The 24,623-nt window shown below is 45.4% G+C and overlaps 1 protein-coding gene across 1 annotated transcript in view; it reads right to left on the bottom strand.

The window, feature by feature from the left end:
* Positions 1-21,209, bottom strand: part of LOC134354346 (uncharacterized) — a 32,418-nt gene extending 11,209 nt beyond the window's left edge. The window contains exon 1 of the mRNA XM_063063280.1: positions 19,582-21,209. Within this exon, the coding sequence (XP_062919350.1) occupies positions 19,883-21,169 (1,287 nt within the window). The 5' untranslated portion in view covers positions 21,170-21,209 and the 3' untranslated portion in view covers positions 19,582-19,882. The remainder of the gene's footprint in view (positions 1-19,581) is intronic.
* Between the last annotated feature and the right edge of the window lie 3,414 nt (positions 21,210-24,623).

Genomic DNA, 24,623 nt, shown 5'->3' with positions numbered 1-24,623 from the left:
ATTTCCTCTTAGCAAAGTACTACGAAACTATATCAGATCTCCCGTTCGACGGTTAAATGCGGAGCAGTTAAGCGCGGCGCCTTTAAGGGTCAACGCAATTTCCATGGCCGAAAAGGCGGCGAGAGAAGCGGTATTCAAACCAGGCTGAAGCGCAAGGGGATGAGGCCTCCTCTTCTGAGCATCTTGTTGGAGAATGTGGTAATGTGGTAAATTAATGTGGTAAATTGGATCAGCAAATTTGCTGATGATACTAATGTGGTAAATTGGATCAGCAAATTTGCTGATGATACAAAGATTGGAGGTGTAGTAGACAGTGAGGAAGGTTTTCAGAGCTTGCAGAGGGACTTGAACCAGCTGGAAAAATGGGCTGAAAAATGGCAGATGGAGTTTAATACAGACAAGTGTGAGGTATTGCACGTTGGAAGGACAAACCAAGGTAGAACATACAGGGTTAATGGTAAGGCACTGAGGAGTGCAGTGGAACAGAGGGATCTGGGAATACAGATACAAAATTCCCTAAAAGTGGCGTCACAGGTAGATAGGTTTGTAAAGAGAGCTTTTGGTACATTGGCCTTTATTAATCGAAGTATTGAGTATAAGAGCTGGAATGTTATGATGAGGTTGTATAAGGCATTGGTGAGGCCGAATCTGGAGTATTGTGTTCAGTTTTGGTCACTAAATTACAGGAAGGATATAAATAAGGTTGAAAAAGTGCAGAGAAGGTTTACAAGGATGTTGCCGGGACTTGAGAAACTCAGTTGCAGAGAAAGGTTGAATAGGTTAGGACTTTATTCCCTGGAGCGTAGAAGAATGAGGGGAGATTTGATAGAGGTATATAAAATTATGATGGGTATAGATAGAGTGAATGCAAGCAGGCTTTTTCCACTAAGGCAAGGGGAGGAAAAAACCAGAGGACATGGGTTAAGGGTGAGGGGGGAAATGTTCAAAGGGAACATTGGGGGGGGGGTTCTTCACACAGAGTGGTGGGAGTATGGAATGAGCTGCCAGACGAGGTGGTAAATGCGGGTTCTTTTTTAACATTTAAGAATAAATTGGACAGATACATGGATGGGAGGTATATGGAGGGATATGGTCCGTGTGCAGGTCAGTGGGACTAGGCAGAAAATGGTTCGGCACAGCCAAGAAGGGCCAAAAGGCCTGTTTCTGTGCTGTAGTTTTTCTATGGTTTTCTATGGTTTCTATGGTAGTGTCACTTGAAAATAAGATTGATGATCTCAGGGCAAGACTGCTGTATCAGAGGCAGATCTCAGTTGTCTGTTTCATTGAGACTTCGTTAACGGCAAACACGCCGGACACAGCAAGCAGACCAGAAGGTTTTACCATTTTCAGAATGGATTGAACCTCAAGTTCTGGTAAGGAAATACATGGCGGGGATGCTTTATAGTCAATTCTAGTTGGTGCACGGACGTTGGGGTATGTTAGGTTCTTGTTCTGACTTAAAACGAATAACGATTAAGTGTAGACCAATCTATTTGCCTCAACAACGCATCTGCGATGAACTGAGAGCTTGGATATAGACATGGAATTATGATGTAGTGGCCATTATAGAGACTTGGCTGGCACCAGAGCAGGAATGGATTCTCAACATTCCTGGATTTCAGTGCTTTAAAAGGGATAGAGTGGGCAGAAAAAGGGGAGGAGGGGTGGCATTACTGGTCAGGGATACTATTACAGCTACAAAAAGGGTGGGTAATGTAGCAGGATCCTCTTTTGAGTCAATATGGGTGGAAGTCAGGAACAGGAAGTGAGCAGTTACTCTACTGGGGGTATCCTATAGGCCCATTGGTAGCAGCAGAGATACAGAGGAGCAGATTGGGAGGCAGATTTTGGAAAGGTGCAAAAATAGCAGGGTTGTTATCATGGGTGACTTTAACTTCCCTAATATTGATTGGCACCTGATTAGTTCCAAGGGTTTAGATGGGGCAGAATTTGTTAAGTGTGTCCAGGACGGATTCCTGTCACAGTATGTGGACAGGCCGACTAGGGGGAATGCCGTACTAGATCTACTACTAGGTAATGAGGTCTCAGATCTCTCAGTGGGTGAGCATCTGGGGCATAGTGACCACCGCTCCCTGACCTTTAGCATTATCATGGAAAAGGATAGAATCAGAGAGGACAGGAAAATTTTTAATTGGGGAAGGGCAAATTATGAGGCTATAAGGCTAGAACTTGCAGGTGTGAATTGGGGTGATGTTTTTGCAGGGAAGTGTACTATGGACATGTGGTCGATGTTTAGAGATCTCTTGCAGGATGTTAGGGATAAATTTGTCCGGGTGAGGAAGATAAAGAATGTTAGAGTGAAGGAACCATGGGTGACAAGTGAGGTGGAAAATCTAGTCAGGTGGAAGAAGGCAGCATTCATGAGGTTTAGGAAGCAAGGATCAGATGGGTCTATTGAGGAATATAGGGAAGGAAGAAAGGAGCTTAAGAAGGGGCTGAGAAGAGCAAGAATGGGGCATGAGAAGGCCTTGGCGAGTAGGGTAAAGGAAAACCCCAAGGCATTCTTCAATTTCGTGAGGAAAAAAAGGATGATGAGTGAAGGTAGGACCGATTATAAGATAAAGGTGGGAAGATGTGCCTGGAGGCTGTGGAAGTGAGCGAGATCCTCAATGAATACTTCTCTTCGGTATTCACCAATGAGAGGGAACTTGATGATGGCGAGGACAATATGAGTGAGGTTGATGTTCTGTATCATGTTGATATTAAGGGAGAGGAGGTATTGGAGTTGTTAAAATACATTAGGACGGATAAGTCCCCGGGGCCTGATGGAATATTGCCCAGGCTGCTCCACGAGGCAAGGGAAGAGATTGCTGAGCCTCTGGCTAGGATCTTTACGTCCTTGTTGTCCACGGGAATGGTACTGGAGGATTGGAGGGAGGCGAATGTTGTCCCCTTGTTCAAAAGGGTAGTAGGGATAGTCCGTGTAATTACAGACCTGTGAGCTTTACGTCTGTGGTGGGAAAGCTGTTGGAAAAGATTCTTAGAGATTGAATCTCTGGGCATTTGGAGAATCATGGTCTGATCAGGTACAGTCAGCATGGCTTTGTGAAGGGCACATCGTGTCTAACAAGCCTGATAGAGTTCTTTGAGGAAGTGACCAGGCATATAGATGAGGGTAGTGCAGTAGATGTGATCTATATGGATTTTAGTAGGCATTTGACAAGGGTCCACACGGTAAGCTTATTCAGAAAGTCAGAAGACATAGGATCCAGGGAAGTTTGGCCAGGTGGATTCAGAATTGGCTTGCCTGCAGAATGCAGAGGGTGGTGGTGGAGGGAGTACATTCAGATTGGAGGATTGTGACTAGTGGTGTCCCACAAGGATCTGTTCTGGGACATCTACTTTTCTTGATTTTTATTAACGGCCTGGATGTGGGGGTAGAAGGGTGGATTGGCAAGTTTGCAAACGACACAAAGGTTGGTGGTGTTGTAGATAGTGTAGAGGATTGTCGATGATTGCAGAGAGACATTGATAGGATGCAGAAGTGGGCTGAGAAGTGGCAGATGGAGTTCAACCCGGAGAAGTGTGAGGTGGTACACTTTGGAAGGACAAACTCCAAGGCAGAGTACAAAGTAAATGGCAGGATACTTGGTAGTGTGGAGGAGCAGAGGGATCTGGGGGTACATGTTCACAGATCCCTGAAAGTTGCCTCACAGGTGGATAGGGTAGTTAAGAAAGCTTATGGGGTGTTAGCTTTCATAAGTCGAGGGATAAAGTTTAACAGTCGCGATGTAATGATGCAGCTCTATAAAACTCTGGTTAGGTCACACTTGGAGTACTGTGTCCAGTTCTGGTCGCCTCACTTTTGGAAGGATGTGGAAGCTTTGGAAAGGGTACAGAGGAGATTTACCAGAATGCTGCCTGGTTTAGAGAGGATGCATTATGATCAGAGATTAAGGGAGGTAGGGCTTTACTCTTTGGAGAGAAGGAGGATGAGAGGAGACATGATAGAGGTATACAAGATATTAAGAGGAATAGATAGAGTGGATAGCCAGCGCCTCTTCCCCAGGGCACCACTACTCAATACAAGAGGACATGGCTTTAAGGTAAGGGGTGGGAAGTTCAAGGGGGATATTAGAGGAAGGTTTTTTACTCAGAGAGTGGTTGGTGCGTGGAATGCACTGCATGAGTCAGTGGTGGAGGAAGATACACTAGTGAAGTTTAAGAGACTACTAGACTGGTATGTAGAGGAATTTAAGGTGGGGGCTTATATGGGAGGCAGGATTTGAGGGTCAGCACAACATTGTGGGCCGAAGGGCCTGTACCGTGCTGTACTATTCTATGTTCTATGTTCTATCTGAGATGCTGAATGACTATACCCGGGTCTTTACAGACTTCATTAAAACAGCTGTTGATGAGTGTGTCCCCAGGAAATTGTGCAGGGCTTTCCCGAATCAGAAGCCTAGATGAACAAAGCAATCCAAACCTGCTGAGAACCAGATCAGAGACACTCAAGTCTGGAGATCAAGAATGCTACAGGAGGTGCCGGTGCGATCTCCAGAAAGCTATGTCTTGGGCAAAGTGGAGATCCTGGACTACACTTGAATCATAGAGGGATGTTCGGAAGCCGTGTCAGGGTTTGAATGCCTTAAATCTTGCGGCATAGGGGACAGCAGAGCTTCGCTTCCAGATGAGTGCAATACCTGTTATATTTACTTTGACCACCAGAACAGGGAGGAAGCATCGTGCACTCCCACGTCTCCCGATGATCCTTTGGTCATGTTTGTAGATGTCGTGCGGGCTGCCTTCAAGAGAATAAATCCAATGCAAGCATCCGGTCCGGACGAAGTAGCTGGCCGAGTACTGAACGCCTATGCTGACCAACTGGCTGGTGTATTCACCGATACCTTCAAACTCTTGCTCCGGAAGTTTGTGGTACCCACTTGCTTCAGGCAGGCTTCAATCGTACCGTTTCCCGAGAAGAGCATGGTAACCTATCTAAACGACTCTTCCCCCAGTGACACTTACATCTACAGTGTTGAATGTTTTGAGAGGCTGGTGTTGAAGCATTTCAGCTCCTGTCTGAATGACGACTTGGATCTACTTGCCTACCAAAGCAACAGGTCTACAGCAAATGCTATCTCGTTGGCCCTTCACACAACTGTGGAACATCTAGATAGCAAAGATGCATACATCAGGATACTCTTTATCAATAACAACTCAGCATTTAGCACTATCATCCCCTCAGAACTAATCAGTAAACTCTAAGACCTGGGCCTCAATACCTCCTTGTGCAATTAGATCCTGGATTTCCTCACATGTAGAACCCAGTTAGTTTGGATTGGCAAAAGTATTTTCTCCGCAATCTCCACCAACACAGGAGCAGGGATGTGTATTTAGCCCCTTGCTCTACCCGCTTTATACCTATGACAGCTCCAACACCATATACAAGTTTTCTGATGACACCACTTTTGTGGACTGTATCAAAGGGGGCGATGAATCAGCACTCAGGAGGGAGAGCGAAAACTTGGCTGAGTGGTGTAATAACAACAAACTCTCACTCAATGTCAATAAGACCAAGGAACTGATTGTAGACTTCTGGAGAGGGAAACCAGAGATCCATGAGCCAGTAATCATCGGAAGATCAGAGGTTGAGAGGGTCAGTAACTTTAAATTCCTGGGTGTCACTATCTCAGACAAACTGTCTTGAAACTATCATATAAATATTATTGTGAAGAAAGTACGACAGTGCCTCTATATCCTCAGGAGACCGCAGAGGTTCAGCACATCGTTGCAAACTTCTGCAGACTTGTATAGATGTGTACTGGAAAGTATGCTGACTGGCTGCATTGCAGACTAGCATGGGGGCACCCATGTCTTTCAGCTGAAAATCCTACAGCAGGTAGTTGAATTGGTCCAGTACATCATGGGCAAAACCCTCCCAACCATTGAGCACTTTTACATGTATCGTTGCTGTAGAAAAGCAGCATCCATCATCAAAGATCCTCACCACCCAGACCATGCTCTTTTCTCGCTGCTGGCATCGGGTAGAAGGTACAGGTGCCATAGGACCTATACCACCAAGTTCAAGAACAGTTACTATCATTAACCACCAGGCTCTTGAACAAAAGGGGATAGCTACACTCATTTAAAGACTCTGTTATATTGCTATTTCATTTCCTTTATTTATTGCTATTTATTTATATCTGCATTTGTTTACAGTTAACAGCTCCTGATGGTTACAGTTTACAGTTACTGTTCTATAGATTTGCTAAGTATGCCTGCAGGAAAAGAAAAAGAATGTGGTGACATGTATGTACTCTGATATTAACTTTTCCTTTGAACTTTGAACTATGCTGATTACTTTCTCTGTCCATTAATTAAACTGTCAAAATCTCTCAGCAATCAAATGTATTTCTCATTACTCTCACTGTCCTATAGTCCAGCAGACAGAATTCCTTCTGTTTTCATGATCCACATGCTTGAACGTGAGAAGTTAAGAACAGAAACTTTTCCTGCTTCCTGCAAGCTGGATCTGGAGACAAGACTTCCCAGTGCACACTGCTGGATTATTGTGTATCGTAGACTGCAAGCCCCTCCTGGGAATCTGTATTCCAAATATAATCCCCAAGCACTTGAATTAGATCTCAGTGTGTAACCCACTGCCAGGGATCTGTTAGACTATAAATAAAAAACCTAGGCTGTTATAGTAGTAGTGCGGTCAAGCGCCCACGAACAATTAAATGCTCCCAATGGTGCACACCACAAATAGCCCTTGACAACCCGGAGGATCCATTTTGACAGAAGAAGGGGCAAAGTCGGGTTATTAGCGCCTTAAAACCAGTTGCTTCGAGCAGAAGGCTCTCATCAGCCGTGGTTGGCAGCTCATCTAGGAGGACGAAAATTCTGATTTCAAACCTCTTCTGCCTTGCAGCTGCACCTACTCATGGAGAAGGCTTTGGGAGTAAACCCCAAGGGAAAAATCCGGAGCTCGAGTCCTTAAGGCAGTCCTACATTGAATTCAATGCTGACTGGCTACTCCTACGATGCTGCCCATACCAAACTACATTCCGACATGTAAACCACTCCTGTGAATCTGTTATTCTATATGTAAACCCTCCAAACCCCCAGATTAGATTCCAGCACATAATCTGGTCCTGTGCTTCTGTTATTCTATATATAAACCTTCAAACCACCTGCATTAGATCCCACTCTTTAACCCACTGCCAGGGATCGTCTTTTATTCTGTATATAATCTCCCAAACCCCTGGATTAGTTCCTGACCTGTAGCCCACTCCCAGAGTCTGTTATTTCATCCAGCCCAACCGAGCCACTCAGTCAATTTCCTCATTTTACTGACTCGGTTGCCTTGGATAATAATCCCAGGATTACCACCTTGGTGCTTCCGCTCTTCTTCTGCATTCTAGAGGCTCATCCTCACTCCACAACCCTTCCTCGATCATATTGATGATGATTCACTTTCTCTGGTGGAGCCATCACGATTTCTTAGTGAAGGCAAATAAAATAAGCCAGAGAGAAGCGAAGCGGTCATTGTGTGACTGTCTAAAGCATTGGTGCAGATGGCAATATTTTTATCATGATCTCTCGCGGAACCCCTAGCGACCTTTCACAGAACCCTAGTGTTCTGTGGATCCCCGGTTAAGAAACCCTGCTCCAGGTGATCTGCTGGACTGGGGATCATTTCCAACTACTGTATGTTATTTGTGAGGTATTTGTTGTTTCGATACAACATGCAAGTTTGTGAATGTTGGAGTCTGTGTCTGCCCTGAGTGGTTCAAGCTAGTTTCTGGCTTGGTAACTGATTTAGAACATAGAGCCATAAATTATCAGTTTCACTTGTGGAAGAAGGACAATAAATAGATATTTCAACTAAAAGCACTGCTGGCAACCCTTTTTTTCTGAAGTAAATTGTGGTAAACTATCACAGAAAACAATGAAGAAACATGCTGATCGAAAGGATGGGGCATGCAGCTACATTTCGAAGCCGAGGTGCAACTTGTTCAAGTCAAAGTCGCAGATGGAGTTGGTATTGCTGTTGGTGTTAGAGTGAGCGATCTGGAGAGGTATCGATATGGAACAGTTGTGATGCCCATACACCTAACCTGAGAGCGAGTTTGGATTGATTTCAGTGCCGAGTCGATTTGCTGAGATAGAGAACATCTTTGGGCTGTGCAGCTGAAGTGTGTCACTGCGCTGGGATCTGGGTCCTAGAGCGAGGCACTACCCAGTGCTCGGATAATTTAAACGCCGGTCCAGATAGACATGGAATCCTGAGTTTCAGGGCCAGAGGCAAGGGTTGGGCTGATTTTGCTCACCTCCTCTCTCTCTGGCACCGGAGCTGTGAACTGCTCGTCTCTAAGAGTTTTGCGGCATTTGCTTCCCGATAATATAATGAACTGAGATCAAGGCTTGGGCCTACTCCTGCTGCTCCAGGGAGCAGATCTAAGGACTCAGTCTGGTTCGGAATGCTGTCGTTTGCTCCGATTGTTTGCATGATGTGTGTGCATGGTCTTTCTCTTTCTCAGTGCAGTGGTAATGGCCTTTTTAAAAAAAATTGTATTCTTCGAGTTTCTAGCTCTACTCACTAGCCAGTAGCTTCAGTGTCTCTCCAGGAACTGTTCATGCCACAGCAATTGGGGGCTCATTCAGGATACGTTCGTAACCCACCGTGTGGCAACAATTTCAGCAGCCTAAGTGGGTGAGTATTTTTAAAGTTTGCACTCACACTTGCGTCTGCTTGAGTCGGTCACGGGGGTGTCACAAAGTATCACAAACGCGGTAGAAAATTGAACGAGTTGTAATTGTAGTGTGAGTGTTTGTTGATCAAATATCTGGAACAACCTCTGCTCAGAGTTTTCTAGGTAGACATTAGGGATGATAGTGAAGATGTAGATCCACAACAGGGAAATGATAGGTAATTGGGGAAAGGATTCCAAACTACAGTGCATTTTTTTTTTTGCCCAGTTTGATTAGATCCTCAAAGTTTGGCATTTCCTGGAACAAATCCATTTTTAGGACCTTTTCTATAAAATTGTCCTACTGCTACCTTTGATCTTTAGCATATAAGAACATCATGTACTATTGGATTGAGCAGTCCTCTTCTTCCCAGAGTGTTTCAAATGATGCCTGCTGCTCGTTTTTGTTGAATAAAACATTTCTATATCCAATAGTTCAGTGTCTCTCTGGTGACGTTGTTCACAGTACCTCACCTCTATTCTGAGGCTATGCCCTCTGGTCCTAGACTCCGCCAGCAAGGGAAATGCACTCTAACTAGTCCCTCCAAAATTGGATATGTTTAAATGAGATTCCCCCTACTTCCTTCTAAATTCCAGCGAGTACAGCCCAGAGCTTTGAATCGCTGCTCATATGTTAGCCTTTTCATTTCTGGAATCATATTCATGAACCTGCCCGAACCCACTCCAATGTCAGCACATCCTTTCTTAAACAAGGGCCCCAAAACTGCTCACAATATTTCATGTGAAGTCTCGCCAGTACATTACATTTTTGCTTTTCTATTTTAATCCTCTTAAAATGAATGCTAACTTTGCAATGCCCTTCCTCACCAGTGTATCAACCTGCAAATTAACTTTAAGGGAATCTTAACCTGTGGACACATCCTATCTTTCTCCACACCTATTCAAAGATGAAAACTGACTGAGTAATGATTCCCATTCCAAACTGTTCCCAAATGATACTTCAGTTACTTCTCCCATCTCATTCCCAGTACAGTATTGAACACTCTGTGTACCGATGAAGAATTCTGAGATACGTTTCACAAATTCCATCCCATCCAAGCTCTTTGCACTTTGAACGTTCTATTCCATATGGAACCTGTCCTCTTAATTCTTTTGTATACCAAACTCACTTTTTTATGCATCACCCAGTGCTGGTGTGTCTTTCTCAAACCTTTGATGCAGCTGGAACTGAAAAATCCATCAGTCTCCACACGAGAAAAATTCAACTGCGTCTCAGAGCTCTGAAAGGGGTAACATATGAGGAGTGTTTGATGTCTTTGAGCCTGTACTCGATGGGATTGTGGAGGCTAGAGAGCGGTGGGATGTCTCAATAAACCAAACAAGGTACTGAAAGGCTGGATAGGGTGGACACCAAGAGGAGCCTTTCTTCAGTAGGTGTGTTTAGGATCTGAGGATATAAAGGAACATCCTTTTAGATCTGAGATGAGGAGGAATCTGATACCACAGATGGCCATGGACACCAAGTTATCGGGTGTATTTAATGCATAAATTTGCAGACTATTGATTCGTTAAGGGTTGCAGGGAGTAGCAGAATAATGGGGATCAGAAAATTGTAGACTGGTGGAGAAGACATGATGTTCTCTATCTGCTTCTACATCTCATTGTCCCTTTTAATGAGAATTCCTCAGACACAGAAGAAAAACATCTTTCATGACTGTCTCTGAAGTGAGCTGACCGTTATTCAAAGATGATACCCACAGTTCTGGATCTTCCTCCTACCATGGAAACCATCCTCTCAAGACCGAAGAAATCATTGTGGTTTGAAAAGCTTTGTTCCTTAAGATGGCGCCAGAGCACAACGCCGACTCTGTGCGAGCTGCAGGAAATTGCACCAGATTTCCTCTTAAATATACTCTCTTTGAACTACATTCGCTGTAACCTGTAGTATGTAAATTTCCTCCGAACAACGGACTGCGAAACGATATCGGATCTCATGTTCGACGGTTAAATGAGGAGCAGTTAAGCGCGGCGCCTTTAAGGGCCAACGCCATGGCCACGGCCGAAAAGGCGGCAAGAGAGGCGGGATACAAACCAGGTTGAAGCGCAGGGGGATGAGGCCTCCTCTTCCGAGCATCTTGCTGGAGAATGTAGAGTCACTTGAAAATAAGATTGACGATCTGAGGGCAAGACTGGTGAATCAGAGGCAGATCTCAGTTTTTTTTGTTGCATTGAGACTTGGTTAACGGCAAATACGGCGGACGCAGCAATCCGACCAGCAGGTTTTATTATTTTCAGAATGGATCGAACCTCGAGTTCTGGTACGGAAATAGATGGTGGGAATGCTTTTTAGGCAATCCCAGTTGGTGCTCGGACCTTGGGGTTATGGGAGCTTCTTGCTCCCCAGACTTAAAACAACTGACCATTCTATTGCCTCGGGAGTTCTGATCCGAGATCCCGACCGCAGTTTACATCTCACCAGCGGCTGACTATAAGCAAGCACTCGTGAAACTGCTCGATGCTGTCTGTAAGCAAGAAACAACCCATCCCGAAACATTTCAAACTATAGTCGGCGATTTTAATCAGGCTTGTTTGAAGAAAACCTTGCACAATTATCACCAGCATGGAGCTTAATCAGGATGGCGCTAAACGGCGTCTCCTTTGCTTGCGTCTTCGGAAACAGCTCTATTTCCATCTTTAATATCTCTACTTTTCCCTTTCAGGGTTCTTTTGAAGACCTTGACCTGGAGTTACACGCTGACTTTGCTTCTTTGTGGAAATGGGACCCGCTCTCGGGGTTTCACGCCTGGTCGTTATCCGACATGCCAAGGGCGCAGCCTAAGAAATTAGCTCGCTTTGGAGACCTGGAATCTCGGGGCTCTGGAGATTGGCAGATCGAAGATCGGTGTCCCGACAGACCGGTGTGTCGTTGGAGTCGGAAGATCTTTGGCTGTATGCCCAGATACCTGAGATCTTTGGGTACAGAGCTCGGTAAAAGTGGCATAACGGATTTTTAACATCGTAAACCAGCGGTTTGTTTGTTATGTCTCCCCTCTCGCTGTGAAACGGAGAAATCTCTTTCTCACTTATTAGGGAGTAAAAGAACCTGTGGTATGCCGAATACCGGGTGAACGAGTAGTCTTTGGAGTACTACAAGTCTGTGTATTTGCTGTTACTTTGCTGTACGCTTGAATGCTGGGTGGTGGGTGCCGATGAGGGGAGAGGGGATTGTTGTTTGCTGCTGCTTACGCGCGGGAGGGAGGGAATCTGGGGGGTGGACTTCGGGGTTCTAACATTTAACTGTCATTCATTCTTTAGGTCACTGCTCCGTTTTCGTGGATGGCTGTGAAGAAAAAGCATTTCAGGATGTATACATTTCTCTGACATTAATTGTGCCTTGGACACCTTTGGATCCTGTTAAACTAAAGGTCCCAACACAGTAGTTCACTGCTACACTACAATAAGCAATGCCTGTCGTTCCTTCCCTAGACCGCATTTTGTCAAGTGGAATCATCTGGCTGGACTCCTGATACCTGCATACAGACTGAGTCTAAAGAGCAAGGCTCCAGAGATCAAGACAACTAAGAGGTGCTCGTGGGAGGCTGAAGAACGGTTACAGGATTGCCTTGGGTAAGTGGACTGGGCTGTGTTCAGAAGCTCATCTGAGAACCTGAATGACTACACAAGGGTCACGTTACGGACTTTATTGAATCAGCTGTGGATGAGTGTGTCCGCACAAAATTGTTCAGTGTTTTCCCCATTCAAAAGGCCTGGATGAACAATGAAATCCAGAACCTGCTGAAAGCCAGATCAAAGGCATTCAAGTCCGGAGATCAAGAATGCTATGCAGGTATGATCTCCGGAAAGTCTCTCTTTGGTGAAGTGGAGATTCTGGACGAGCCTGGAATCAATGAGGGACACATGGAAGCTATGGCACGGTTTGAATGACATAACCTCCTACAAAGACAAATTGAGTGACAGTGGGGACAGCAGAGCTTCACTTCCAGATGAGCTCAATGTTGTCAATGTTCGCTTTGATCATCAGAACAGGGAGGAATCATCACACACCCCCATGTCTCCCAATGATCCCTTGGTCTCGTATCTGAAGATAACATGCGGGCTGCCTTCAAGAGAGTGAATTCAAGGAAAGTATCCAGTCCAGACCAAATACCTGGCCGAATACTGAAGATCTGTGCCGACCAACTGGCTGGTGTATTCACAGGTGTTTTCAAACTTCCGCTCTGGCAGTATGTTATCCACCTGCTTCAAGCAGGCTTCAATCATAAGGGTGCCCAAGAAGAGTGTGGTAACCTGTCTACATGACCATTGCCCAGTGAAGAAGTGTTTTGAGAGGCTGTTGTTGAAGCATACCAGCTCCTGTCTGAATGGCGACTTGGATCTGCTCCAATTTGCGTACCAAAGCAACAGACCCACAGCAGATGCTATTTCGTTGGTTCTTCACACAATCCTGCAACATCTGGATGGTAGAGGTGCATACATCAAAAACATTCATCGATTACAGCTCAGCATTTAACATCATCATCTCCTCAAAACTAATCAGTAAACTCCAAGTCCTGGGCTTCAATACCCCCTTGGATCTTGGATTTCCTCACTTATAGACCCCAGTCATTTGCGATTGGGAAAAACATTTCCTCCACAATCTCCATCAGCACAGGAGCAGGAATGTGAGCTTAGCCCCCTGCCCTACTCGCTTTACTCCTATGATTGTGTGGCTAAGTACATCTCCAAGACCGTGACAACACCACAGTTGTGGGCTGTATCAAAGGGGGTGATGAATCAGCATATAGGAGGGAGATTGAAAATTTGGCTGAGTGGTGTAATAACAAGAACCACTCACTCAATGTCAATAAGATCAATGAACTGATTATAGAATTCAGGAGAGGGAAACCAGATGTCCATTAGCCAGTAATCATCAGAGGATCAGAGGTGGAGGGAGTCAGTAACTTTAAATTCCTGGGTGTCACTATTTCAGAGCGGATGTCCTGGGCCCAAAATAAAATAAGATAGTATCACGGTTGCGAAAAAGGAGGAGGTCTTGGAGGGATTCTCTACTGAGTCTCTGTGGGTGGAAGTAAAGAACAGAAAGGGGTCAATAACTTTACTGGGTGTTTTTTATAGGCTACCCAATAGTAACAAGGATATCGAGGAGCAGATAGGGAAACAGATCCTGGAAAGGTGTAATAATAGAGTTGTTGTGATGGGAAATTTTAATTTCCCAAATATCGATTGGCATCTCCGTAGAACAAGGGGTTTAGATGAGGTGGAATTTGTTAGGTGTGTTCAGGAAGATATCCTGACACAATATGTAGATAAGCCTACAAGAGGAGAGGCTGTACTTGATCTGGTATTGGGAAATGAACCTAGTCAGGTTCAGGTCTCTCAGTGGAAGAGCATTTTGGAGAAAGTGATCACAATTCTATCTCCTTTACCATAGCATTGGAGAGGAATAGGAACAGACAAGTTAGGAAGGGATCTGTTCTGGGACCCCTTTGCTTCGTGATGTTTATAAATGACCTGTATGAGGAAGTGGAGGGATGGGTTAGTAAATTTGCTGATGCCACAAAGGTTGGGGGTGTTTTGGAGGGTGTGGAGCGCTGCCAGAGTTTACAGTGGGACATCGATATGATGCAAAACTGGGCTGAGAAATGGCAGATGGAGTTCAACCCAGATAAGCGTGAGGCTGTTTATTTTGGTAGGTCAAATTTGATGACAGAATATAATATTAATGGTAAGACTCTTGGCAGTTTGGAGGATCAGAGGGATCCTGGGGTCTGAGTCCTTTGGACACTCAAAGATGCCGTGCAGGTTGACTGTGTGGTTAAGAAGGAATACGGTGCATTGGCTTCATCAACTGTGGAATTGATTTCAAGATATGAGAGGTAATGTTACAGCTATATAGGCCCCATGTTAGACCCCTTTTGGAGTACAGTGCTCAGTTCTGGTTACCTCACTACAGGAAGGATGTGGAAACCAAAGAAAGGGTGTAGAGGACAGTTACAGGAATGTTACCTGGATTGTGGAGCATGCCCTATGAGAATAGTTTGAGTGAACTTGACCTTTTCTCCTTGGAGCAACAGAGGATGAGAGGTGACCTGATAGAGGTGTATAAGATGATGAGAGGCATTGATCGTGTGGATAGTCAGAGGCTTTTTCCCAGGGCTGAAATGGCTAACACGAGGGGTGCAGTCTTAAGGTGCTAGGAAGTAGGTACAGCGGAGATGTCAGGGGTAAGTTTTTAACGCAGAGAGTGGTGAGTGCGTGGAATGGGCTGCTGGCGATGGTGGTGGAGGCAGATGTAATAGGGTCTTTTAAGAGACTCCTTGATAGGTACTTGGAGCTTAGAAAAATAGAGGGCTATGGGTAACCCTTAGTAATTTCTGAAGTAAGTACATGTTCTGCACAGCATTGTGGGCCAAAGGGCTTGTATTGTGCTGTAGGTTTTTTGTGTTACTAAAAATATTGCGTAGAAAGCATGACAGCACCTTTACTTCCTCAGGAGGCTGCAGAGATTTGGCATGTCATTGAAAACCAGGGAAAAGCTCTATAGATGTGTGGTGGAAAGTGTGCTGACTAGCTGTATAATGAACTGGTATGGAACACCAATGCCTTTCAGCAGAAAATCCTACAAAAGGTAGTTGACTCGGTCCAGTACATCATGGGTAAAGCCCTCCCAGACATTGAGTACATCTACATGAAATGTAGCCGTAGAAAAGCAGCATTTACCAACAAAGCTCCTGACCACCCAGGCCATGCTCTTTTCTCACTGCTGCCATCAGGTAGAAGGTACAAGTCCCTCAGGACTCGCACCACCAAGTTGAAGAACAGTTACGACTCCTCAACCAACAGGCTCTTGAAAAAAAGAGGATAACTACACTCATTTAAGGAGTCTGTTATATTATTATTTCATGCTGGTTATTTATTGATATATATTTATACCTGCATTTGCACAGCTTGTTTACAGTTAACAGCTCCTGATGTTTACAATTTACAGTTACCATTCTATAGATTTGCTAACTATACCTGCAGAAGGAGAATATTAGGGTTGTATGTGATGACATGTATGTACTCTGATCATAAATTTTACTTTGAACTTTTTACTATCCTGACTTTTTCTATCCATTAACTAAACTGTCAACATCTCCCAGCAATTAAATGTTGTTCTCATTTCTCTCACCATTCTGTAGTCTAGCAGATAGAATCCCCTCAGTTCTGTTCTTTATGATCCACATGCTTGAAGGTGAAAGGTTAAGTGAAGTCGGTTAAAAGTACCTTTCCTGCTCCCTGCAAGTTGGTTCTGGACACCAGACTTCCCTGTTCACGCTTCTGGATTAATATGTATCGCAGACTGTAACCCGCTCCTGAGGATCTGTATTTCTAATATAAACTGCCGAAGCCCCTGGATTAGATCCCAGTGAGTAACCCACTGCCAGGAATCTGTTATACTATAAATAAACCCCCGAGGGTGGTAGTGTGGATAAGTGCCCATTACCTATTAATTGCTCCCAATAGCATGCACCACAAACAGCCTCTGCCAACTAAGTCCAGCTCCTGAAATTCATGTGTGGTTTAGCTGCTAATCCCAGCAGAATCATTTCTACTGAGAGGAGATGGGAAAAAGGCAGGCTACTGGCTCCTTAAAACCAGTTGCTTCAGGCTGATGGGGTTCATGAGCCGTGGCTGGCAGCACGTCCAGGAGAAGGAAAACTGATTTCAAATTGCTCCCCTCTCCCTCTCTCCCCCTCCCCCCCTCTCCCCATTCCAGCCTTCTGCATTCTGGAGGCTCATCCTCACTCCACAACCCTTCCTCTATCATATCAATCACTTGTTTCACTTTCTTTGGTGGTGTCGTCACGATTCCTTAGTGAGGGCAAATAAAAATAAGCCAGGGTCAAGCGAAGCAGTCATTGTGTGAGTGGCTAAGAAATTGGTGCAGGGGGCAGTGTTTCAAATTTCTGGATCATTGGAATCTCTTCTGGGGAAGTATGGCCTGTCGAAAAAGGATGGGTTACACCTGAACCCAAGGGGTCCAATATTTTTGCGGGCAGATTTCCTAGGGCTGTTGGCTGGTTTAAGCTAATTTGGCAGGGGAATCAACACCTGACTAGTAGAGCTGAGGATGGAATTGTTGGTTGCAAGTAGAAGAGGTTTCTGAAATGCTTGTTTGCCGCTGTCATTACAGCGTGGTCGGGAATCTTTTGGAGGGTAGGCCTCAAAATCCCCGGCTTTGCCTGCTGGTGGCGACTGAGGTTGAGGTCGAATCGTTCGGACAGAGATGGCACTCAGCACTCGATGTCAGAGAGCTGATCAGAGCTTGAAGTTTTCAGATGACTCAGAGTCAGACTGTGGTCGGCATGGCAGGGAGAGTTTTTCTTCCTTCTCCTGCCTGCGTGAGATGTGGGTCATTTGAGAGACTTTGAACTTTTACTGTGCTCATGGACTTCTTCATCACGTTATGGTATTGTTGCACTGTTGTAACTATATGTTATAATTATGTGGTTTTGTTAGTTTTTTCAGTCTTGGTCTGTCCTGTGTTTTGTGATATCACACCGGAGGAAATATTGTATCATTTCTTAATGCATGCATTACTAAATGACAATAAAAGAGGACTACATGTCTTCATAATCTAAAGAGGTGTGTATTGAAACTATCGGGCAGGACAGGCAGATGATAGGGCAAAATTGTAGCTTTCTTTGGTGTGTATTTAATATTTCAATATTCTATTGGCTCAGAGCATGACAGGACAAGTGTGAATTCTTTAAACCAAGCATTATTTACTGTGGTCACGTGATTGACGCACAAGGATTACACAAGTGTGCTGAGAACATTCCAGCAGTGGTAGATGACACAAGGCCAAAGGACATGTCACAGTTAAGGTCCTTTAGGGATTTTTTAACTACCATGGCAGATTCCAGCCAAGCTTGTCTACTGCTTCACCCCTTGAACTCATTACTGCTGATTGGGAAGAAATGGCAATAACAAAGCAGTGTGAGATGGCTTTCAAAAAGGTAAAGGAAATAGTGATGTCAGACACTGCTGACACATTTATGATCTACCTCGTCCAGGGAAGCTTGTCTGTGATGCCTCACCTTATGGTATAGGTGCCTTCATGTCATATATGAATATTTGCATGATATTCACTTACCGCTGCAGAGAATACATATTGTACTGAAAGGACAGGCACTAAGGAAGGTGGGTAGCATGGCTATGTTGATAAAAATGAAATTAAATCCTTAGGAAGAGATGACGTAGGATCGGAAGATGCAGAATCCTTCTGTGTCGAGTTAAGAAACTGCAAGCGTAGAATGACCCTGATGGGAGTTATATATAGACCTAAGCACAGTAGCCAGGATTTAGGATGAAAATAACAATGAGAGATAAAAAAAGGCATGTCAAAAGGGCAATCTTATGATAGTCATAGGGGATTTCAATATGCAGATAGATTGGGTATATCAGGTTGGTCCTGGATCACAAGCGAGGGAAATTGTACAATGTATATGAGATGGCTTTCTAGAGCAGCTCGTGGTTGATCAGTCATTCTGGATTGGGTGCTATGTAATGAACTTGATTCAATGAGGAAACTTAAGTAAAGGAACCCTAAGGAAGCAGTGATCATAAAACGATAGAATTCACCCTGCAGTTTGAGAGCAAAAAGCCAAAGTAAGGTGCATCACATCAAAGGCAGACATGGAGTAAAGGGAATGATGAGGCATGAGAGAGGAGTTGACAAAAGTTGATTGGAAGGGTGCACTAGCAGGATGATGAAGCAACAGCTGGAGTTTCTGAGAGTATTTCGGAAGGCACTGTTGGCCAGAAAGAGCTATAGGCTACAGATCAGTGAATTTGTATGAATCAAGGACAGTGGAAGCAGGTAGCCCTGATTGACTTTGTTATGGCCATGTGCTTGTACGGGATGGAGACTGCCATTTTGTGAAGCTGGCTTGATGAATGCTTTAAAGTAGACACAATGATGTTCCAGGTAATCTCCCGGACTAGAGATAATTTCCAAAGAAGAAGATACTTGTGATGTTTTCTTTCGGTAAATATAACTTTATGGTTTAGTAACTGATTTAGAACAAAGAGCCAGTTGTCATTTGTGAAAGAAGGGCAATAAATATATGAATAAAAGCAATCCTAATAACCTTTTTGCAGAGGTAAATTGTGGTAAACTATCACCACTGTTACGTACCCCGTAACTGGGTTGCCAAACCAGCAGAAATGGATCACTCAGTTGGAGTCTGGAGTACTAGAACTAAGAAAGTTTTATTAAAGAAACAAGCAACACTGTAATCGAAAGGATAATAAATGCAACAATTCAACAATGATAACCACACATGTGCACAGAATTAAGATAACAGCATCAATCAAGCTCTATCGTTGTCTAGGGGTAAATGACCAATTTCAAAATGACTCAAAGTTCAGTTCGCAGTAATCGTTGCCATGGCGATGGACAAGGTGGGGGAAGAGAGACAGAGAGAACAACTCATCATTCAGCACAGCTTCACTCACAGACCAGCGGGATGGCTCACAAACAGCTTTTGGGCAGGTCCTTGGTGATGTCACCTGAGGTCACCGACTGTGACCCCTCCTCCAGATGCGGTCGATCCTCTGCAGTGAACCCGGCACCCAGGCAAGGGCGGACACACACCGGGTTCCCGCTGATCGTACCTTTCCACCCTTGTCGTTGTCTGGGACTTCTCACCCACTCGTGAGAAGCGCACCGCTTCCAGGGTCTCGTTACCTCGGGTGGCGTGTGTGTCTGTCTTAGCGAACCTGTCCCTTTTTATCCCCCTGCTGGGGTATCGCCTGTCCATCACTTCAAACAGTTCAGGGTTCAAAGGGGGGAGCCGCTCCAGACAGCTCTTCCTCCCACATCCCTTCATTACACATCTCCAGACGCTGCTCCATTGTTCCTTATCTCTCCTTCCCCTGAGGGCAGGTGGCAGACCAACTGCTGATGCCACTGATGCTAGCCCAGGCCAGCAAACATCTTAATTTTATGTGTATTCTCGTAACACTTCCCCCCTTTAAGGATTTTTACCGGGAGGTAAAAATTACAAACATGACTACATTATCTGATACATACACAATATACATCTTTAACAGTTATTTAGCTAATACAGAGAATTTGAAGCTGTCAACACCTTGACAGACAGTCATCACATTTTCTGTTCCTTTTACACGTGTTATTAATAATCCCTTAGACCAGGCTCCAACTCAGCAAACTTCATAGTGGCCAAAAACACTGATGAATTGCGACCAATGTAACCTCTCATTTGGTTTTGTCCCGGACCACAATAACAAGGGTCGTCCCATTCCGACTCAATTTTCCCTCGCAAGGGCTTAGTAGGAGGGGGACGGGTATTGACCGCAGAGTTATTGCAAAACTTCCTGCAGTACCCCACCATCTCCAAAAGCCTTCTGAGGGCCCTCTTGTCTGTCGGGGTTGGGAGGTCAGCGATAGCCTGCACTGTAGCTTGCATCACTGCCAGCTGCCCCTGTGTCACCACAATTCCCAGGTAAGTGACATTCGTGTGGCCGAATTCATTTTTTCCAAGGTTCACTATCAAGCTGGCTTCAGACAGCCGTGTTAAATTGCCAATACACACCTCTGTGTTCATCAGCCCTTTAGTCACTGAATTACTCAAAAAATATGGGTGTTGTTTACTTGGCCGCCCTATTGTAACAGACATAACCCAACGTCCCAGTTCTTTGCATTTCCTCGGGACAATCAAACACATGGGTGCGAGTCGTTTAATTACTCCTTCGGGGATTAAGGGAGAGACCTTATCAGTAGATCTGGCCAAAACAATAGCCTTCTCCCATCTGACCGATCCCATCCTAATCTTTTCAAAATGGTTTTTTTCTCTTATCAAGGGGCCCCTAGCTTCATTGATTTCCACGCTAACACCGACTAGGTTTGTTAGCATATCAAAAGCCGGTGACCGTCTCAGTTCGCGTCGGTCATGATCAATAACATTTTTCCCCCTGGGCAGCCGGTAACTCTCTTTCATGATTCCACCAACTGTTTCCTCCAGCACCGCAAAATGTCCACCGGGGGGTACCTCGTGGGCCATGTTAAAAACCTCATCCCCGTAACTCTTTTGCACCACCCCCCACTCCTCATCTGCGGGTACTGTACTTGATTTCCCTTTCTTCCTTAGCACTTCCTCCTCCGCACAATAGCTTGTCAAGGCTGTGTCAGAGAGAGCGGTCTCGGCCAAAACCATCAGCCCCTCGTCTCGCTCCTGCGTCTGCACAAATTCTTTCCTGGCTACTGCTACGTCCGTCCCAGCTCCCTCACTACCTCTTATCTCACTACACCCTGTCTCATACAAGGTTGGCAGAAATGTTTCAGCCAAATTCACCATCGCGGGCGGGGCCTCCATGCTGGCAGGCTGACCCGTCAATCTCACGACTGGGAACACGATTCCTCCGGCGATGTCATTACCGAGCAAGACTTCCACGTCTTTCATCGGTAATTCGGACCTCACCCCGATCGTGACTAGTCCAGAGACCAGGTTGCTCTGTAAATGTATCTGGTGCAAAGGGACTGACTCTGTCCCTTCCCCAACACCTTTGACCTCTACCTCCCCAGTCTGGGTCTCTGAGCTAAACTCTAATGTGTATTAGAGTTTAAAGGTTCAGTATTCGTAAATCTTCAGTATTAGTGACTGACACGCTCCCGTGTCTCTCCAGATCCGCACTGGAACTGGTTTTAACCTCTCCTTCACTGACACCAGTCCGGCCGAGATAAACCTCTCGCGCCCTTCCTGGACTTTTTCAGACCTGTCCTTCCCTAGCGGTTCGCTTAACAGCTCGATACAGCCATTCAAAATTTCCGCTTTTCCTTTCCCCGTCTCCTTCCTTGGGGCAAAGCACCTGGACGCAAAGTGTCCGACTTTCCCACAATTATAACAGACGACCCCAGGAGACTTCCTACCAGACTGCTCCCGGTCTACCTTATCCTTTTCACTAGTCCCCGGCTTACTTTCTGACTTTTCCGGCGGACTCTCCCCGCCGTCCTGACTACCCTTCTGGTAGCCTTTACTCGGGGCAACCTTCATTTTATGCGTCAACGCATACTCATCCGCTAACTTAGCAGTTGCGGCTAACGTGGCTGCCTCTTTCTCATCGAGGTAGGGTCTCATACCCTCAGGGACACAACCTTTAAACTGCTCAATCAGAATCAGCTGCAGCAGTCTGTCATAATCCCCCTCTACCCCTTTCGAGGCGCACCAACGCTCACAATATGTTTGCATCTCACGAGCAAACTCCAAATACGTGCGGTCCCACCGCTTCCTCGCATTCCGGAACCTCTGCCGGTATGCCTCCGGGACCAACTCATAAATCCTGAGGATGGCCTCCTTCACCACCTCATACTTCTGGGCATCTTCCGCGGATAAGGCGGAGTAAGCTTGTTGGGCCTTCCCTTTCAGTACACTCTGAAGTAAGACAACCCACTTATCCCTCGGCCATTCCTGATTTATAGCTACTTTTTCGAAGTGGAGAAAGTACCGATCCACATCGGTATCGTCAAATGGGGGAACCAGCCTAACCTCCTGGGTCGCCCGGAACCCTCCACCTTGGTTCGGCACGAGCCCCTGCTCGGCCCTTATCTTTAACTTCTCCAGCTCAAATTCCCTTTCCCTCTGTTTCTCCTCTCTCTCCAACTGTCTGTCCCTCTCTCTCTCTTCTCTCTCCAACTGTCTTTCTCTCTCTTGCCTTTCTACCTCTTTCTCTCTCTCCCGCCTTTCTAACTCTTTCTCTTTCTCCTGCCTTTCTAACTCTCTCTCTTTCTCCTGCCTTTCTAACTGCTTCTCTTCGTGTTCTAACTGCCGTACCCGGAACTCGTGCTCGAGTCTCAGTTTTTCAAGCTGTACCTGTACCGCGTCTCCAGCAGGTTTTTCAATAGACACCACCCCCAGCTCACCTTGGGGAAACACACCTTTAGATACATAGTGCTCTACAATAGCTCTGTGTATCTCCTCTCTCCTCATTGTCGACTTCACCTTAGCAAGATTCACCCGTTTTGCCACAGCTATCAATTCCGATTTCCTGGCATCCTCTAATGCCTCCAAGGTCGGCGCCTTTATAAATTCCTCAACCTCCATTTCTGCTGTTTGTCTTTTCTTTCTTTCGGGAATTTTAACCCAATCAATTTACTCCGTCCCAAATTTAGCGTTCAAAATCGCGGACGAGAACCCCACTTATGTTACGTACCCCGTAACTGGGTTGCCAAACCAGCAGAAATGGATCACTCAGTTGGAGTCTGGAGTACTAGAACTAAGAAAGTTTTATTAAAGAAACAAGCAACACTGTAATCGAAAGGATAATAAATGCAACAATTCAACAATGATAACCACACATGTGCACAGAATTAAGATAACAGCATCAATCAAGCTCTATCGTTGTCTAGGGGTAAATGACCAATTTCAAAATGACTCAAAGTTCAGTTCGCAGTAATCGTTGCCATGGCGATGGACAAGGTGGGGGAAGAGAGACAGAGAGAACAACTCATCATTCAGCACAGCTTCACTCACAGACCAGCGGGATGGCTCACAAACAGCTTTTGGGCAGGTCCTTGGTGATGTCACCTGAGGTCACCGACTGTGACCCCTCCTCCAGATGCGGTCGATCCTCTGCAGTGAACCCGGCACCCAGGCAAGGGCGGACACACACCGAGTTCCCGCTGATCGTACCTTTCCACCCTTGTCGTTGTCTGGGACTTCTCACCCACTCGTGAGGAGCGCACCGCTTCCAGGGTCTCGTTACCTCGGGTGGCGTGTGTGTCTGTCTTAGCGAACCTGTCCCTTTTTATCCCCCTGCTGGGGTATCGCCTGTCCATCACTTCAAACAGTTCAGGGTTCAAAGGGGGGAGCCGCTCCAGACAGCTCTTCCTCCCACATCCCTTCATTACACATCTCCAGACGCTGCTCCATTGTTCCTTATCTCTCCTTCCCCTGAGGGCAGGTGGCAGACCAACTGCTGATGCCACTGATGCTAGCCCAGGCCAGCAAACATCTTAATTTTATGTGTATTCTCGTAACACCACAAAAAATGGAGAAGCGAACAGAGGCAATGCTGATTGAAAGGAAGGACCGTGCAGGTGCATTTCAAAGCCAAGGCGCAACTTGTTCAAGGCAAAGTCTCAAATGGAGTTTGGTATCACTGTTGGAGTTGGAGTGAGTGATTTGGAGAGGAGTTGATGTGGAACAGTTTCGATGCCCTTCCACCTAACTTGGGTGCGTGTTTGGATCACTCTAGGTATGTCACTGCACTGGGATCTGGGTCTTAGAGCAAGGTACTACCCAGTACTCGGCGAACTTAAACGCCAGTTTAAATTCTCCGGTCCAGATAGACTCGGAAACCTGAGTGTTAGGATCAGAGGTGAGGGTTGGGCTGATTTTGCTTGCTCTTCTGCGGTGTTCATTCCTCTCTCTGCAGCATCGAGGCTGTGAACTGCTTGTTTCTGAGAGATAGTGGGAGATGAAGAACTGAGATCGAGGCTTGGGCCTATTCTGGCTGCTCCAGGGAGCAGATCTAAAGACTCATTCTGGTTTATAATGCTGGTGTTTGTTCCGATTGTTTGCATGATCTGTGTGTGTGTGTTTTACTTTCTCTTTCTCAGCATAGTGGTTATATTCTAATTTTTAGTTGTGTCCTTCTAAGTTCTAGGTTTTATTGCTTTATCACTGCCTGTAAGCAATCAAATCTCAAGGTGTATAATTTATACATTCTTTGATGATAAATGCTCTTTCAGTTTTTGAAATGGATGCTGGCCTGGACCAGAGCAAATAAGAAAATGTCATTCAGTTGATCCATAGCCAATGACACTGAAATGCAACATCTGATAAGGATTTAATATAAAATCAGAGGCTTTCAAAGGCAAAATAGAGATAACTTCAAAGATGAACCATCACAGAGCAA

Source organism: Mobula hypostoma, chromosome 11, assembly GCF_963921235.1.
Source record: "Mobula hypostoma chromosome 11, sMobHyp1.1, whole genome shotgun sequence".
Taxonomy (NCBI): Eukaryota; Metazoa; Chordata; class Chondrichthyes; order Myliobatiformes; family Myliobatidae; genus Mobula; species Mobula hypostoma.
This window is presented reverse-complemented; position numbering and strand designations above follow the sequence as displayed.